At 38.4% G+C, this 15,984-nt stretch overlaps 1 protein-coding gene across 1 annotated transcript in view; it reads right to left on the reverse strand.

Moving 5' to 3' along the window:
- VSTM2A (V-set and transmembrane domain containing 2A) overlaps positions 1-12,174 on the reverse strand; it is a 41,368-nt gene extending 29,194 nt beyond the window's left edge. The window contains exons 1-3 of the mRNA XM_015822268.1: positions 12,099-12,174; positions 9,924-10,090; positions 7,567-7,617 (exon numbers count right to left, since the gene is read on the reverse strand). Coding sequence (XP_015677754.1) covers positions 7,567-7,617; positions 9,924-10,090; positions 12,099-12,174 — 294 coding nt within the window. The remainder of the gene's footprint in view (positions 1-7,566; positions 7,618-9,923; positions 10,091-12,098) is intronic.
- Between the last annotated feature and the right edge of the window lie 3,810 nt (positions 12,175-15,984).

The raw sequence follows: 15,984 nt of genomic DNA on the forward strand, positions 1-15,984 counted from the left end.
ACTGGAGAGAACAAACTGACTTACAAGAAAGACCAAATAAGGAACAGAAAAGAGGTATGGGAAGACAAAGCATTACATGACCAATACATTAAAAAATAGCAGGCAAGATGATAATAATAAGACCTGGCAATGACTAAGAGCAGAAAAGTTGAGGAGTGAGATTGAGGGGCTTATTATGACTTCACAAGACCAAGTCTTAAGAACAAATGCATCCAAAGCCAGAACTGAGAAGACAGCAACAGACAGCAAGTGCCACCTCTTCAAAGAAGCTGAAGAAACAGCGGATTAGTTAGTTAGCTGTTGCAAGAAGACCACACAGACTGACTATAAACAATGGCATGACAAAGTAGCAACAACAGTGCATTGGAAGATCTACAAGAAATATCATTTATCTGCAAGCAAGAACTGGTGGGACCATAAAATAGAGCAAGTAATAGAACATGAGTTAAAATACTCTGGGACTTCAGGCACCTACCACATAACACCCCAGACTTAACAATTGTTGGTAAGAAAAATAAACATCTGGATAATGAACATGTCAGTACTTGGAGATAGCAGACTAGAAGAGAAAGAACCGGAGAAAATAACAGTATACAAAGACCTGCAAATAGAAATAGAATGACTGTGGCAAAAGAAAGGAAAATTAGTACCAATATTCATAGGCACCTTCGGTGCAATCTCAAAACAATGGGAGTACCACTTGATCATCATGGTGGTGATCAGAAAGCCATGGTTGTGCAGTGGTTAGAAAGCAGTATTGCAGGCTAATTCTGCTAACTGCCGATTGCTAGCAGTTCAGCAGTTCAAATCTTACCAGCTCAAGGTTGACTCAGCCTTCCAATTCTTCTGAGATCGGTAAAATGATGACCCAGATTGTTGGGGACAATATGCTGACTCTGTAAATCACTTAGAGAAGGGACAGTAAAGCACTGTGAAGCGGTATATAAGTGCTATTGCTATTGCTATCACCATCAATCAATTAATTGTAAAAGGCAGCTTTGCTCAGAACAGCTTACTTTCTGTAACAATACTTTTAACACTATCAAACATCCACATCTGCCTATCATGAATCCTTGGAAGGAGCTCAATAAATGAATAAAAATGCCAAATCCACTCTGAATATCTGGCTGACTGTGTGATCATCCATAATAATAATAAAACACAAATTTTCCTGGTGTCAGGCTTGTCCCAGCCTGAGCATTTAGGAAAGAAAGACCCTCAACTCAATTTTGAAGTAAAAGGTTCCTTTTGATAAATCAAGTGGTTACAGCACAAGCAAAGCTGGATCTAAATATTCCCATGATTTTCCCCCTTCCCTTGCCCTCCCCCTTTTGACTAGTCCATCAGTGTCCAATGATATTCAAACTAGACATTTTGGAAATGGCTTTGAAGTTTGGCACCTCTTTGGTGGGATTTTGCATTCTGTTCTCATGGCTCTATCATTGATCAATCGGTCTGTTCCAGATTGATACCTCTGGTTCCTGTCATCCTGTCACCCCCCCTTACCTCCCCAATCCTACTCTCTACTTCCCCAATCTCTCCCCGCTGCATTTTACATCAGGATGCAGTGAAGCGGAGTATGCTGAAAATGGCAAACCTGACACCTGGTTCAGTACCTAGGGGAAAAGCAAGGTCTGAAGATTCTTCAAAGATAGTATCAGGACTATCTGAATCTTGTTCCTCAGGGTGGGTGGCAATTAATCCTATTTAAGTAATGGAAACTAGTACATGGTTTCTCTGACAGATCTTATTTGATGGGTAAAAGTAATTGGAGACAAATGCAACCATGCTCTGTACTGTGTGGAGCAGTGATGGCAGAGCCATGGTGGCACAATGGTTAGAATGTAGTATTGCAGGCTAATTCTGCCCATTGCCAGAAGTTTGATCCTTATAGCCAGCAATTTGAATTGACCAGAAATTATCCAATATTGTTGATTCCTGAAGAAATAAAGAAGTAAAGAGGTTGACCTTGACAGAAATATACAACTATCATTACTTAGGTACTGAAACATTCTTTAAGTCCTGGCAAATATGATAATATTCAGAAACAAGGCAAATACCTCTCAGATTCACTAGACTATGAAGAGGAGGGGAGATATTGCATAGTCATAGACTTACAAGACTCAGTTATCATATCCTATCTCAATAATATGTTGTTCTGATCTTCCTGTGATTTTTTTAGTCTGGACTAGCTAGAGGAGTTTTCATGTTCACTGACAGCTTTTTGAGAATGGGATGGATCATTGCCTAAATGCAGATGGAACATACTCTACTTCAAGGATTAATTCATCAACATGGACTTATCCACACATCACAACCCTGGAGAGTGTGACCAACCAGAAAGAAGATGGGTCTAATAAGTAAGTGATTGTGCCAACTACCTGAGGACTCTGGACTCAAATTCTTTCCAGATAATTTTACTCCTTTTATCCTCTCAAAACATCAAAATGCACTTCATTTTATAAATAGAGAATGGCATAGTCAAATTCAGAGATAGGGTATTTTAAAATTGTCTTTGCCTGATGTAATACAAAAGAAAATAATGCTGCAAGCATAACTAAAAGTTTACATGTCTTTGATAGATCATATTTTCAGAAAATATATCTAATATATAATTGTACTCTAGTTTTTTAATTTTCCATATCAGAGTAATAGGATTACAGATTCCAGGGCTGGAAAGGACTTTGGAGGTCTTCTAACCCAATCCCTGCCCAAGCCAGAAGACCTTATACCATCCTGGACAAATGGCTGTCCAATCTTTTCATGAAAACCTCCAGTGATGGAATAGCTATAATTCTGGGAGGTAAGCTGTTCCACTGATTAATTGATCTCATTGTAGGGAAATTTCTCCTTAGTTCCAGATTGGATTTCTCTGAGCTTCCATCTGTAGCCTCTTGTCCAGATACTTTGGAGAATGTCAATCCCTTTTTCTCTGTGACAGCCCCTGAAGAACTGGAAGACAGCTCTCATGTCATTCCTAATCCTTCTCTTTGTTTGGCTATCTAGTTCCCTTAGCTGTTCATCATACAAGACCACACTTGGAATACTGCATCCAGTTCTGTTCATCACAATTAAAAAAAAGATGCTGAGACCCTGGAAAGAGTGCAGAGAAGAGCAACAAAGTTGATAAGGGTTTGGAGGCTAAACTGTATGATGAGCGGATAAGGAAACTAGGTATGTTTAGCCCAACAAAAAGAAGGATTAGGGTTTACATGATAGCTGGTATTTGAGGGGCTGCCACAGAGAATATGGGATAGACTTATTTTCCAAAGTACCTGAGGGAGGGAAAAAAGCAGTGGATGGAAGTTTGTTAAAGCAGAGGTCCCCAACCTTTTGGGCACCAGGGGCTGGTTCCAAGGAGAAAGGTTTTTCCACGGATTGGAGAGTGTGTGGTTTTGTGTGCTGCCTGCATCCCACATGCATGCCGCAGCCAGTCCATGAACCAGGGATTGGGGACCCTTGTGTTAAAGTATAAAGTGGTACTATCACTTCTCATGATTTTGATGCTATCCCTCTGTTGATGCATCCAGGACTATATTGGCTTTTTTGGCAGTTGTGGCACACTGCTGACTCCTATTTAAGTGGTGGTCCACTAGGATACCTAGATCCCTCTCACAGTTACTACTATTGAGTGAGGTACCATCTATACTGTACATGTGCATTTGGTTTTTCTTGTCTAAGTGCAGGATCTTACTTTTCTCATTACTGAACTGTATTTGTTATATAAGGCCCAGTGTTCAAGTCTGTCAATATCCTTCTGAATCCTGAGTCAAACTTCCAAGGTGCTTGCAATTCATCCCAGTTTGGTATCTCTGCAAATTTGATGAGCTCTCCTTCTATCCCTTCATCTAGATTATTTATGAAGATGTTGAAGAGCACTGGGTCCAAGATAGAACCTTGAAGTATCCTATTATATGCTTCCCTCCATGAAGATGTAATTCCATTGAGGACTTTTGTTTTTGTTTGTTGAAATCAGCTGACTTTTTTCAGTCACCTATTTACTATTCAATTTTAAATATGTGCTTTTCATACGTTTTTCATGTCAAACAGGAGTGATAAACTCATGCCAGTGTAGGCACAACATGGAAGTATTTGAGCCTGAATTATCTCAGCCTTAGATTCACATTAACTGAGTAATTTACAGTGCCCAAAAGACAGGAATGTTATGATATTGATTATATGTGTGAATGGCTAAAGTTCAATACAACACATGCAGCTTTTGTTTTATACTGAAGTTTCATGAACCATTTCTCAAAAAATATGCCCATATCTAATGTCTTTAATTATATAAACATACATAACGCCATTTTCTGATCAATTTGTATGATGTAAGTAGAGCAAATATTTGTACAAAAAAATATTTAATATTAGAAACAAATTCAGCTTGTTGTCCCCCATCCAGGCCCCCACAGCCTCTAGGGACTGTTAAAAGGTGGTCACAGAATCACATGGGACACCAAGAGTGGAAATATAGAATTGGGTTTCATTAACACACAATATATACCTCAATCCATGATGACGGATTATCTCACCCAGCGGTTTCATATAGAGGTTAAAAAGGAGTGGAGATAGTACCGAATCCTGTGATACACAACAGAATAACGGCTGACGGCTATACCTCTCACTCCTTATTGATACCGACTGGGACCTGCCACAGAGAAAGGACCCAAACCAGCGCAAACTGTACCACCCATCCCCATCCCCTGCAGAGATCATTGACAAGCATGATGTCATTTCCATCCCATAACCAGATCTGAATCCTAACTGAAAGAGGTCTAGATAATCCGTTCCATCCAGGATCCTTTGCAGCTGCCAGACCACCACCTTTTCCACAACCTTCCCTAAGAATGGGAGGTTGGAAACTGGATGAAAATTGTCCAGCCAAGTGGGATCCAGTGATGGTTTTTTAAGGAGAGGGTGAACGAGAGACTGCTTAAAAGCATCCAGAAATGTCCACTCTTCTAGTGATATATTAATCACTAGCTGGACCCATCCACTAGTCACCATCTTGGAGGCATTCACCATCCAGGAAGGATAAGGATCTAACTGAAAGATGGTGGCACTGACAGCACTGACAGAGGAGCCCTATCCTCTTCATCAGGGCCAACTGGATCAAACCATTCCCAGATAACAGGCGAGACTTCTCCATGGGCATCTCACAAGGACTAGTTCTATGCATAAGGTCCAACTGGGAATGGATCTGAGCAACTTTGTCCATCAGGTGCTGGACAAACTCCTCTGCCTGACCCTGCAAAATATCACCCAAGCTCCCCTGATCTAGTAGGGAATGGGCAACCCAAAACAGGGCTTCTGGACAGCACTCTGAGGATGCAATAAGAGCAGGGAAATACTGCTGTTTCACCACAAGGTACTGCCACGAGGTAGCCCTTAATAGCTGTTCTAAGTGGTGTCCTGTTGGAGTCATCCATTATCTTCCTCAAGTGGCACTCTAGGCATCTTTTGGCCCTTTTCAGAACATGTAGCTTCTCTGTAAACCATGGGGAGCATCTGGAATGATGAGTCAAGAGAGGCTGCATGGGCACAATCTTGTCCAAAGCAATGGTAGCCCTTAAATTCCAGGTTGCCACCACAGCTTCAACAGGACCATGCAGCAACACCTCCGTGATATTCTCCAGTTCCCTCTGGAACCCATCAGGATCCATCAGTCACTGGGGGTGGATCATCCAAGTGGGTCCAGTCTTCCTGTGGAGGGGGGGGCAGAATACTAGAGTCTCAAGGACTCAAGGACACAATGACAAGGGGAGATAATCTTACATCCTCCACCAGGTCACATTGCCATTGTTCCAGCAAAAAGATCAAGTCCACTGATCCACTGACCACTATCCAGTTATAATCTGAGATAGGCCCATGGGCCAGTTATAATCTGAGATAGGCCCATGGCTGCCATGAATTCCTGGGCTTCTTCAATGCAGATTGAAGTCCCCCAGAACCATAAGACTAGAGAACTACACCACGAGTCCTAGCAGCTCAGGCAGAAAGGTTGCTGCACAGCAGAGAGGCTAGTATACTAGCAACAATCCCATCTGATCCTGTGAGCCCAACTTCAGGAACAGAGTCTTACAACCAGAGATTTATGGAGCAAGGCCCCTGAAAGTCAACACAACAACAAAAAAGACTCTCTGATAACTACTGCCACCCAACCTCCTCTGTCTTGGGGACTTCCCTTTTGTCAAACCTGGACACATTTCCAACAGGGCAAACCACCTTCCAGGATCAGCCAGGCTTCAGCAATGCATGCCAGGTTGGCTTACTCCTCTTTAATAAGATATTGAACAAAAGGAGCTTTATTATTGAACAACCTGGCATTCAGCAGCAGTAGCTGGACCCAAAGGTCTCTGGGGTGTGTGTGCTGTCCAGGGAATAGGGATGAGTTCAGGGGTCTGGAACATACCACTGATATTAAATATTGGGGGGCATCTTCCCCTGTAATAGCCTGCTATCTGGCTCCCGTAGCATACCCTGCCCTTCACTTGATCCTGCCGTATGCCCCCCCCCAAGATAAATATTCCTTCTACTATAGCAATCTTATTTGTTTATTGCAATTCTTGCAGGCTATGTTTCCCAACAAAAAATATATGAACTTCTTGAGAAATATTAACCCATGTTATTAAGATTGTTTTAGCTTGACTTAAAAATATTATTCTAAGAATATTGTCCATGGTATCAATAGACATTTACTTAGTTATTTACTTTACTTAATTACTTACTTACGAGATTTAGAGGCTACCTAACTCTGAAAAGACTGTAAAATATTATTTTGTTGTCACTTGGATAATTATGTAGCATTTATGCAACCTAATTACCAAGCCCAGAGATGAAACCAACAGCCTATGTAGCATTTATATATTCTCCCAAACATCTTTCAAATGAATGCTCACAGAATTAATTCCTTCTCATCAAAAAAATTAAATTAAATTAAAATGGAGAACACCTCAAAAACAGGGTCTGAAGACAGCTCTGTTACTGGCATGTCATACAATACAAATAATTTACTTCAAATACGTGCACCTGCTGCAAAACCTAGAGACATATAAGCAATATAATGGTGGAGTGCTCCTTTACCAGTCAGGAAAATCTTCAGGGTTTGATAAAAACATGCTCAACATAGATTGACTTAAGAAACTGCATCAGTGTTGCCTATGGATCCAGAAATATGTAGAATTCCTTGAGATACTTTGATCAGTTTCTTATGGTGTATTCATTGGCATTCCTTTAGATGCTACAGCTAAGAAGGCACCTTCAAAATTTCCATTTAGGAGGATAGCAGTGACAACTTTATTGCCAATATATCCACATGAAGGTGTTAATTCCTGAAGAAGATAGTTATGAGACATATTGTCTTTTTTCAGAAAATGCAGTTTATTTATCTACAGCTTCTATGTTTTTTATCCCAAAGGCATGGGAAAGATATGGAAAGGCATGGGAAATGGCATTTATCAGTCCAAGGCTGATGGGTTTTGGTATGGTTGATAATTAAAGAGAACAAAGCAAGTGGAAAGTCCTTTAAAATAAAATAAACTACTCTATATTTTGTCATAGACTTACACTTATCTTTGTTCCATCATTGTCCAAGTCTCTCTCTGGTGATAATTCCACCTGTTGGGGAATGAATAACTGTTTTTACATACTGAAGGCAAGACATTTCTTATGTAAAAATGAAATTCCATCACTTCTCATTTCAAATTACTCCAATTTGCAATCTACAATAAGATTGTAAAGCAAGAATCTCTAACAATTGAGGTATTTACAGGTTTTCAAATGTGCTAGAATGCTGCTGATCTGTACTTATTGCAAGATTGAGTCATTGCTTATATAATTAGACATATGGGTCACTAAGTGACTGCATAATATACATATGAGATCATTATGAGAATCTGCTGTGGTTCAGTATAACATATATGTGTCTGACCTATTTCTTGCACCTGCTTTGCCTACTTGTTGCATAATGCGATACCATCATCACATTATGCAATAAGTAGGCAAAGCAGGTGCAGGAAATAGGTCAGACATAATATCTTACCTTAAGCATTGTTAAATATGTGTTTGCCAAATTCATAGTTAGGGGTCTCTCTAGTAGTTACAGCAAAGTAGAGGTAATCTACTATTAAAAGTCTGATGGCAATTGACAAATAACAGGAAAGTGTCTTTCACCCCAGAACCATCTGGTTGACTACTATGGACATGAGAGTATCTACTCATATGAATAATGTTGCTTCAAAGAATGTCCTTACCTCATCCCAGGGCCTAACACAGGCATGTCAAACTCGTGACGTCACGTGATGTCGTGCGATGTATTGCAACTTTTCCCCCATTGCCGGCAATGGGTGAGCGTGGTTTCAGTATGATGCATCCAGCCTGTGGGCTGGCAGTTTGACATGCCTGGTCTAACAGAAGTAATTCAAGTCCATATTCTCTTAAATAACAACACTGGTTAATTAAGCCACACTGGACCACCACAAGACATGATGGTCCATAAGTTTCATTGAAGAGGCTTTCATCCTGCAATAGCTTAATTTATATCCTCATGAAGGTTCTTCCATTTTTTTTCTTTTCAGAGCTATTATTGTAACCAGTCTAGTTTTCAAATTTTTTAAATTAAATTTCCAGATTAGGTAATAAAACAAAGCAAACAGAAACTCTGAATACATGACAAAGATTTGTCTCTTGGGAGATAGATCCAAAGAATGATCTGGCTGGAGCCAAGCACTGCCTATAATAATCAGGCACATGCTGTGAGCTGACATGTTTACCTCCACTGGAGGTATTTTTATCAAAAATTCAGAGAGAAGAGAAAATAAGTTTATTGCATTGTGAATTTATCAGTGAGTACATGAGATACAGAACTGATTCTGCATATTGCTGATTAATGAATAAGTAATAGTAAGTATTCAATGTAGAGTTTATTTCAGTTTATCACAATATAAAACAAATCCACAATCTCAATCTATTCCCCACCATTACCACCATTACCACTTAAAATAAAATAAATCTTGAATCCTGAGGCTAAACAGATTGGTCTGGAAATAGCTTGAAAGGATCTAATATACTCTGGATCTAATCTGGAATCCACAGGAATATTTTAAAAGTCCAGATAATATCCTGTATATAAAATGAATTTTATGGAATAATATAAAACATGTTTGGATGGACTGACCATCATTAATTCTAGACTAAAATTTTAATTTAAGAGGATAGTAACGAATAGTTAAATGTCTGTGGCAATTCTCAGTCATCCAGATCATGGTTGTCTCAAAGATGCTTTTTCAAAAGACAATTGGACTTTCTTTGTTTTTCCTTGAAGACATTTCACTTCATTAACCCATGGAAACTTCTGTTCTATGTCCTCCTTTGAATATTAGTAGACTTTATCTAAAAATCATGGGGGGGGTTTGAGGAAGAAAATTATGTTCAACTCATTACTGATAGCAAAAGCCATTCCTCATTGCTATAGTTAGCTAGATAATTTGTTTAGATATCTCTTGCTTCAATAATATTAATGAATTCTGAAACTGTCTGGACATAACAAAGACATTGCAGAGATGAGTAGGCAGAATCTGAAAGACGCAAACATGTATTTTCCATTCTGTCTCAACATAAGGAATAAAGCTCACATGAAATCTAATAAGTTCTTTATAAAATTATATGCTTTGCATTGATCAAATTTACACTCCTTAAGAGTATATATCTTTTACTCATGCCTAAGAATAACAGATCTTTCAAAACCTGTTAGCAATGAAATAAAAAGCCAGGGTTCTATCCCTTGGCATTGTCTCTTGTTCAGTGATTTTTTTTTAAACTTCTCCTGGTAAGTGAGTATATTGCATTTTCAGGGAAAACCAGATCTGTTCCCTGAATCTCTATTTTCTAGCTGCTTATGAAGTGCTTAGGATGTGAGCTGGTACCTGAGTGTCCGTCAACTCAGCTCCAGCTTCTTGGTCCTCAGTTGCCCTCAGAAACCACCACTGGATTTCCAGGTACACTGAGGCAGAGCCACTCTGGAATGCACAAGACATCTCCACATTCTGCCCCTCAGTAGCTGTGATATTCTGAGGGAATTCAGTAAATTTGGCTGGAAAAGAAAAGCAGATCTCATTAGGATTCTTTTTCTCTTTTTCTGTCTTTACTCACCCCCCTCTATTCATTTCCTTGATTTCCTTTCTTTGGAATATAATCTTATACAGATGCACATGGGAATAAATTGCACTGCATTCACCAGATCATATTTATAAGTGATCATGCAGAAGATTTTGCATGTACCTGATTAGTTGATTGAATAAGACTTAAACTCAACTAAGCACACTTAGGATTGCAGTACTCTCTTTCCCCATTTTCTTTCTTTTTCTTGTACTAATGTTCATGTCTTTTCTGTTCTATGTCCTCCTTTGAAGTATTAATAATCACTTTTATTTTTCATCCATATTTGTCTAAGAACCACTTCTGTCCATGGGCGAATGGAAAAACTATAGAAATATTTGCACAATTACATATAATGAAGTGCAAATAATGTATGGAAGGCAGTATTTCAATAATTTTCCTTAGGAATTAGAGAAATATATCAAACAATCCAAATGTTTCTTGTTTGTATATTTACCTATTAGGTATTAAGTAATTATCAAAATAGCATGCTTCTTTTTTTATTTTTAAAAACAAGATTTGAAAAGTGTGTTATGGCATTCCTTATAAAACTTCCTGTGGTTAAATCCTACTTAATGTCATTCTTAATTTTATTTGAAATACCACACTAAATAAAAAGTAGATAATATTTTAGTTCAGAAGATTCAAACACTCAAAATACTTTGCTTTATTAGTTCAGTCCCAGCTATCTCTTTGAAAAACACAAAATAAAGAACATATTTCTTAATACATATTTGAGAGAAAAATTGGCATATGCCCTTTATATCCCCACAGGAACATTGGGAAAGTAATCTGCTCAATTAAGCCACCACCACATCTTGCTTTCAGTTTTCAGACAGTAAGCACCAGTTTGACCACTTCAGTTCTGTGATATTACAGAGTCACAGTGGACATGCTGAAAAGTCTTCCATAATATCACACATATATGTGCTTGATTATATCCTGTGGCTCATTGCTGTGTAATTGGAGAAAATCCTTGATTGCTCTTCACTTTTTAAGATTGCGAACAGCCACAGGGATCTTTCTCAGGGATCTCTCTCTCTCTGTGTTTTCTTTGAAAAGAAAGTCTCCCACACTATCCCCCTCCCAATCATTTGCTAGTATAGAAACTCATTGCTAGTAAAAAAGAAAAAGTAATCATATTCCTGCTGATTATTATTCCCTCACTCCGGCCCCATCTATGTCTAAAGTTAAACAAATAAATAAGCCAAAAATTGCTAATGGCATTTCTGGTTGTCTGTACAGTATTTGGAGGAGAGTCCTGATACGATTTCTCTCCATGGTGCTGAAATCTACACTGCAGCCTTTAAAGTCTCAAACAACTGGATGGATTCTGTAGAGCAGGGGCTACTTGTAATGCAGATGGTGCCTTTGTCAGGGCATTTGGGGCCAGCAAACGGAATAGTCTTTGCAGAAATACAGACAGAAACCAAGGTTTGAGAACATGAACATAGGATTATAGGGGAAAACAGAAGAGAGGGAGGGGAGAGAGGAGAGAGTGACATTCTAAAAAAAACTGTACTATTTAAAGCAGAAAAACAAATTCTCTTTTCCACACACTCCATGATTCTGAATTCTGAAAAGAAGGTTTGGAAAATTACATATATAACCTCTATGTTTAAAAAACAAATCAACAACCTCTTTTTAAATGAAAGCACTGCTCAGATATAAACAGCAATATATCTATAAGATTGCAATAGTGGTGAATAGCTCGGGTGTAGGATGAATCTATAATTAATGAACCTTCATCCTCATCTATAAGATTTTTATGCTACATTTGTGTCTGGAAACTGAATGCACATATTTATATTGTACTCACTTCTGATGAACGTAAGATTTAAAAAGGGAAATACAAGGAGCGCTTACTTCAATACCCACCCCCCTGTTCTTTTTCTGTCTACCAGATTCCCTCTATTCCAATCTTGACAAATGGTGGCTCTTACCTTGAGAAGAAAGTCCTTGCTGTATGTAAAATACTATGAAGAAATGGAATCCAATATAAACCCAAAAGATGCCCATGATTCCAAAACAAGAGGGTGGTCAGAAAATCACATCAGGATAATGCAAGAGAGCCACACAATCCCACAAGAAAAGGAAGCACAAAGAAATTTTACAATGGGATTTGACACCTGCCAATGTTCTCCTGGAAAATCTGAAAAGGGGAAGGCCAGCTTCAGAGGAAAAGAGAGACAGACAAATAAACAGAGAGACAGACAGATAAACAGAGAGAGACTAATTGCTCCGATGCCAGCTGTCCAGATCCAGTCTTTCTTGGACTTGGAAAGCAGATTCTTCAGAGCACCTTTCCTGCGACTTTGCAGTTCTATCAGCCCCTGCTGCTAAACACTGCACGATGAGCGCCCTCTCTAAACACAGTGCCAGCTTGGAAAAATAGGGAGGGAGATGAGAGCCTGGCGTTGCTCATCGCACTTCGACTTTCCCCCTTCTTTGCTCTCTCTCGGAGCAGCTGTGCTGACGCTTTGTACGCTGGCTTCTCGCTAGCGCCGTCTCTGTCTCTTTCCCCCTCCTCGCTTCTATGGTGCTGAAATAAGCACGAAAAGGAAGCATATAATGGGAATCATTGCAGAGGACAGAAATGTTGATTACATTGATGGGGGAATTTTCTGCACCCCTCCCATCCTAGACTGAGGGTTCAATGCAGCGGTTTCATTGATGACTCTGTTTCCATTCCTTTCCTCTCTCCATCTCTCTCCCTTTCTTTATTTTTATTTTATTTATTTTTTATTTTATTTATTAAATTTATATACCGCCCTATCTCCCTTACGGGACTCAGGGCGGTGAACAGGCGATACTAAAAACCACAATAATAAATAAATAGTTTCTGTTCTAAAATCAAATTAAATAACAGGCCTGTTCTAAAAACACCCCATACAAAACCCCCACTAAAACATAATCAAACTACGCCAGGCCGGCCGCACGNGCACGGAATAGATGGGCCTTCAGGGCTCGGCGAAAAAGGCGCAGGTCCGCAACTGTACGTAGGTCGGGGGGTAGGTCATTCCAGAGGGCAGGAGCTGCCACAGAGAAGGCTCTCCCCCTGGGGGTCGCCAGCCGGCATTGTCTGGCCGACGGCACTCTAAGGAGGCCCTCTCTGTGGGAGCGGACTGGTCGAAGGGAGGCTATAATTAAAGAGCCAAATTGTTTTATTTTGCTGCTTTTGTGTTATATGTTTCATACTGTAAGCTCTGATATATCACAATAGTGACAGAAAATAGTTTTACAACCTTGTTTGTAAGAATCCTGATCCAAAATAGATTCCCTCCTAGGAATTATTTTCAGTATCATTTTTGAATATTCCTAGGTTATAAAAAGTTGGTTACAATTATAGAAGGGTGATTAATGTCATTTTACATTTTTATATTTTTCAAACATATTTTCTGAATGAAAAATAATTTGAATTCTGACTGATTTTCTGAAATGTATTTTCATATACCAATACTAAGGGGTGTGGTGGTTCAATGGTAAAGATGCTGATCTTGTCAGCTGGAAAACTGATAGCCTGGGTTCAAGACTTGAGTGCTGTATGATGGGGTGAGCTCCCATTACTTGCCTCAGTTCCTGCCAAGCTAGCAATTCGAAAACATGCAAATGTGAATAGAAAAATAGGTACAACTTTGGTGAAAAGGTAACAGCATTCTGTGTGCCTCAGCATATAGTCATGACCATGGAAATGTCTTCAGGCAACACTGGCTCCTTCGGCCAAGAAACAGAGATGAGCACTACCCCTTAGAGTCAGAAATGACTGGAAGGGGAAAAGCTTTACTTTTACCTTTATATCAATAATAGAAGAAAGGAATATCTTGGGAACAAAATTCCAAGGTGACATTCATTAATCACAAATTGATGAATACCATTTCAGTATTCAGTAATGAAAATAATTGCACAACCCACATATATTTAAAGTTAGCAGAAATTATCCCTATAATTTCTATTGAAAAGGGACGTGGATTTAACTCAAAATGAGGTCACTATGTCACAATATAGAGAAATGGAATATGCTTTGAGAATAAGGGGATTGAAAGAGAATGTTCAAGAAAAATTGGAGGAAGAGATTGCAGCAGATTTGGCCTTGGTTTTGTCCTGTCAACCTGAGGAAATTATGAGAGAAATGGAAAAAAAGTTTAGAGTCAATTCATGGGTTGCAAGACAGAAACCTTCCAAGAGATGTTGTTATCTACTTTTCCAGAAAATCAATCCGTAATGAAATTATTCAAGCTTTTTACAAGCAGAAATTTCAAATTTTAGGACAAGATGTTATAATTTTAAAGGAGATACCACCCAAAATACTTAGAAGAAGGAAGGATTTCGCCTTCCTGGCTGAAGAGTTGAAAAAGCGACAAATTCAATTCAGATGGGATATACCTGTTGGTATAATGGTCAATTACATGGGTACACGTTATTGGCTTAATACAATTGCAAAGGCAAGGGACTTTTATATTTCAATTTTGAAAGTAGGCTCACCATTGTCTCTGCAAGGTACCAGGAAGGAAGGAATCTTTGAAGATAAAGTGGCTGAAGGAGCCATATCATCATCAAGTATTATAAATCTACAAGACCAGGATCAAGTTAAGCAACAATTTATGGAAATTAAAGATGATCCGAAATCACAAAGAATGACCCGTGCAGCTCACAGACGCAAAGAAAGAGAGCAACAAAAAGTGGATGTGGTACTTACAGCACAGCAAGTAATCTCAGAGCCAGTAGGAGGAGCGAGGCCGAAGAGATCAGTAACAGCTGATTTACAAGGAGCGTTCCAGAGGCTCACTGCCATTAAAGATGGCAAGGTTCCTGACATGGAATGTTAATGGTTTGAATTCTCCACAGAAAAGAAAAAAAATATTTTATTATTTGAAGCAACATAAAAATGATGTTGTTTGTTTACAAGAAACTCACATTACAGCAAAGGATCAAAAATATTTGATTAATTCACGGTTGGGAATACATTTTATGGCACCCGCGCCTCAGAAAAGAGGCGGGGTAGTTATTTATGTTAGGAAAGAGTTTTTGCCTAAATTGATTGACTCTGATCCAAAAGGAAGATATGTTTTTATTGAAATATTATTGAATGGGAAGAAATGTCTTATTATTGGATTATATGCCCCAAATCAACAGCAGAAACAGTTTTATAAATTGTTACATTGGAAATTAAATCAATTGGATTACAAATCAGTTATTATGATGGGAGATTGGAATGGTGTTTTAAATTCAAGAAGAGATAAGAAAGGTTCCTGTAAAGCTTTTAATTCAACATTGCCTAAAACCTTTTTTGATCTGAAGGATGAACTGGAATTAAAAGACATCTGGCGAGAACAAAATATGGAAGAAAGAGACTATACTTTTTTTCGGATAGGCACCAATCTTATTCTAGAATTGATTTTTTTTTAATTACCAATGATTTCTTTTCCAGGGTGAAGAATGTTAAGATTTTTCCTAGGACATTGTCGGATCATAGTCCTGTATGGATGGAATTATTTGCTGAAGAGGGGAATAGAAGAACTTGGAGATTGAATGAAAATTTATTTAGATATGATATAAACTTGCAGAAATGTAGAGATCAATTGAAATAAAGACACTTTGATTTCAATGGTCTGGGATGCTAGTAAAGCATATATTATTATTATTATTATTATTATTATTATTATTATTATTATTATTATTATTATTATTATTATTATTATTATTTATCAAATTTATACCCCGCCCTTCTCCTAACGGACTCAGGGCGGCTTACAGCCAGTTAAAACAGATAACTAATACAATAATACTAATTTTAAAATATGATTAAAATGAAATATTCATTATTGGCCG

The sequence above is a fragment of the Protobothrops mucrosquamatus genome, unplaced genomic scaffold, assembly GCF_001527695.2.
Source record: "Protobothrops mucrosquamatus isolate PMUCROS unplaced genomic scaffold, P.Mucros_1.0 scaffold1514, whole genome shotgun sequence".
Lineage (NCBI taxonomy): Eukaryota > Metazoa > Chordata > Lepidosauria > Squamata > Viperidae > Protobothrops > Protobothrops mucrosquamatus.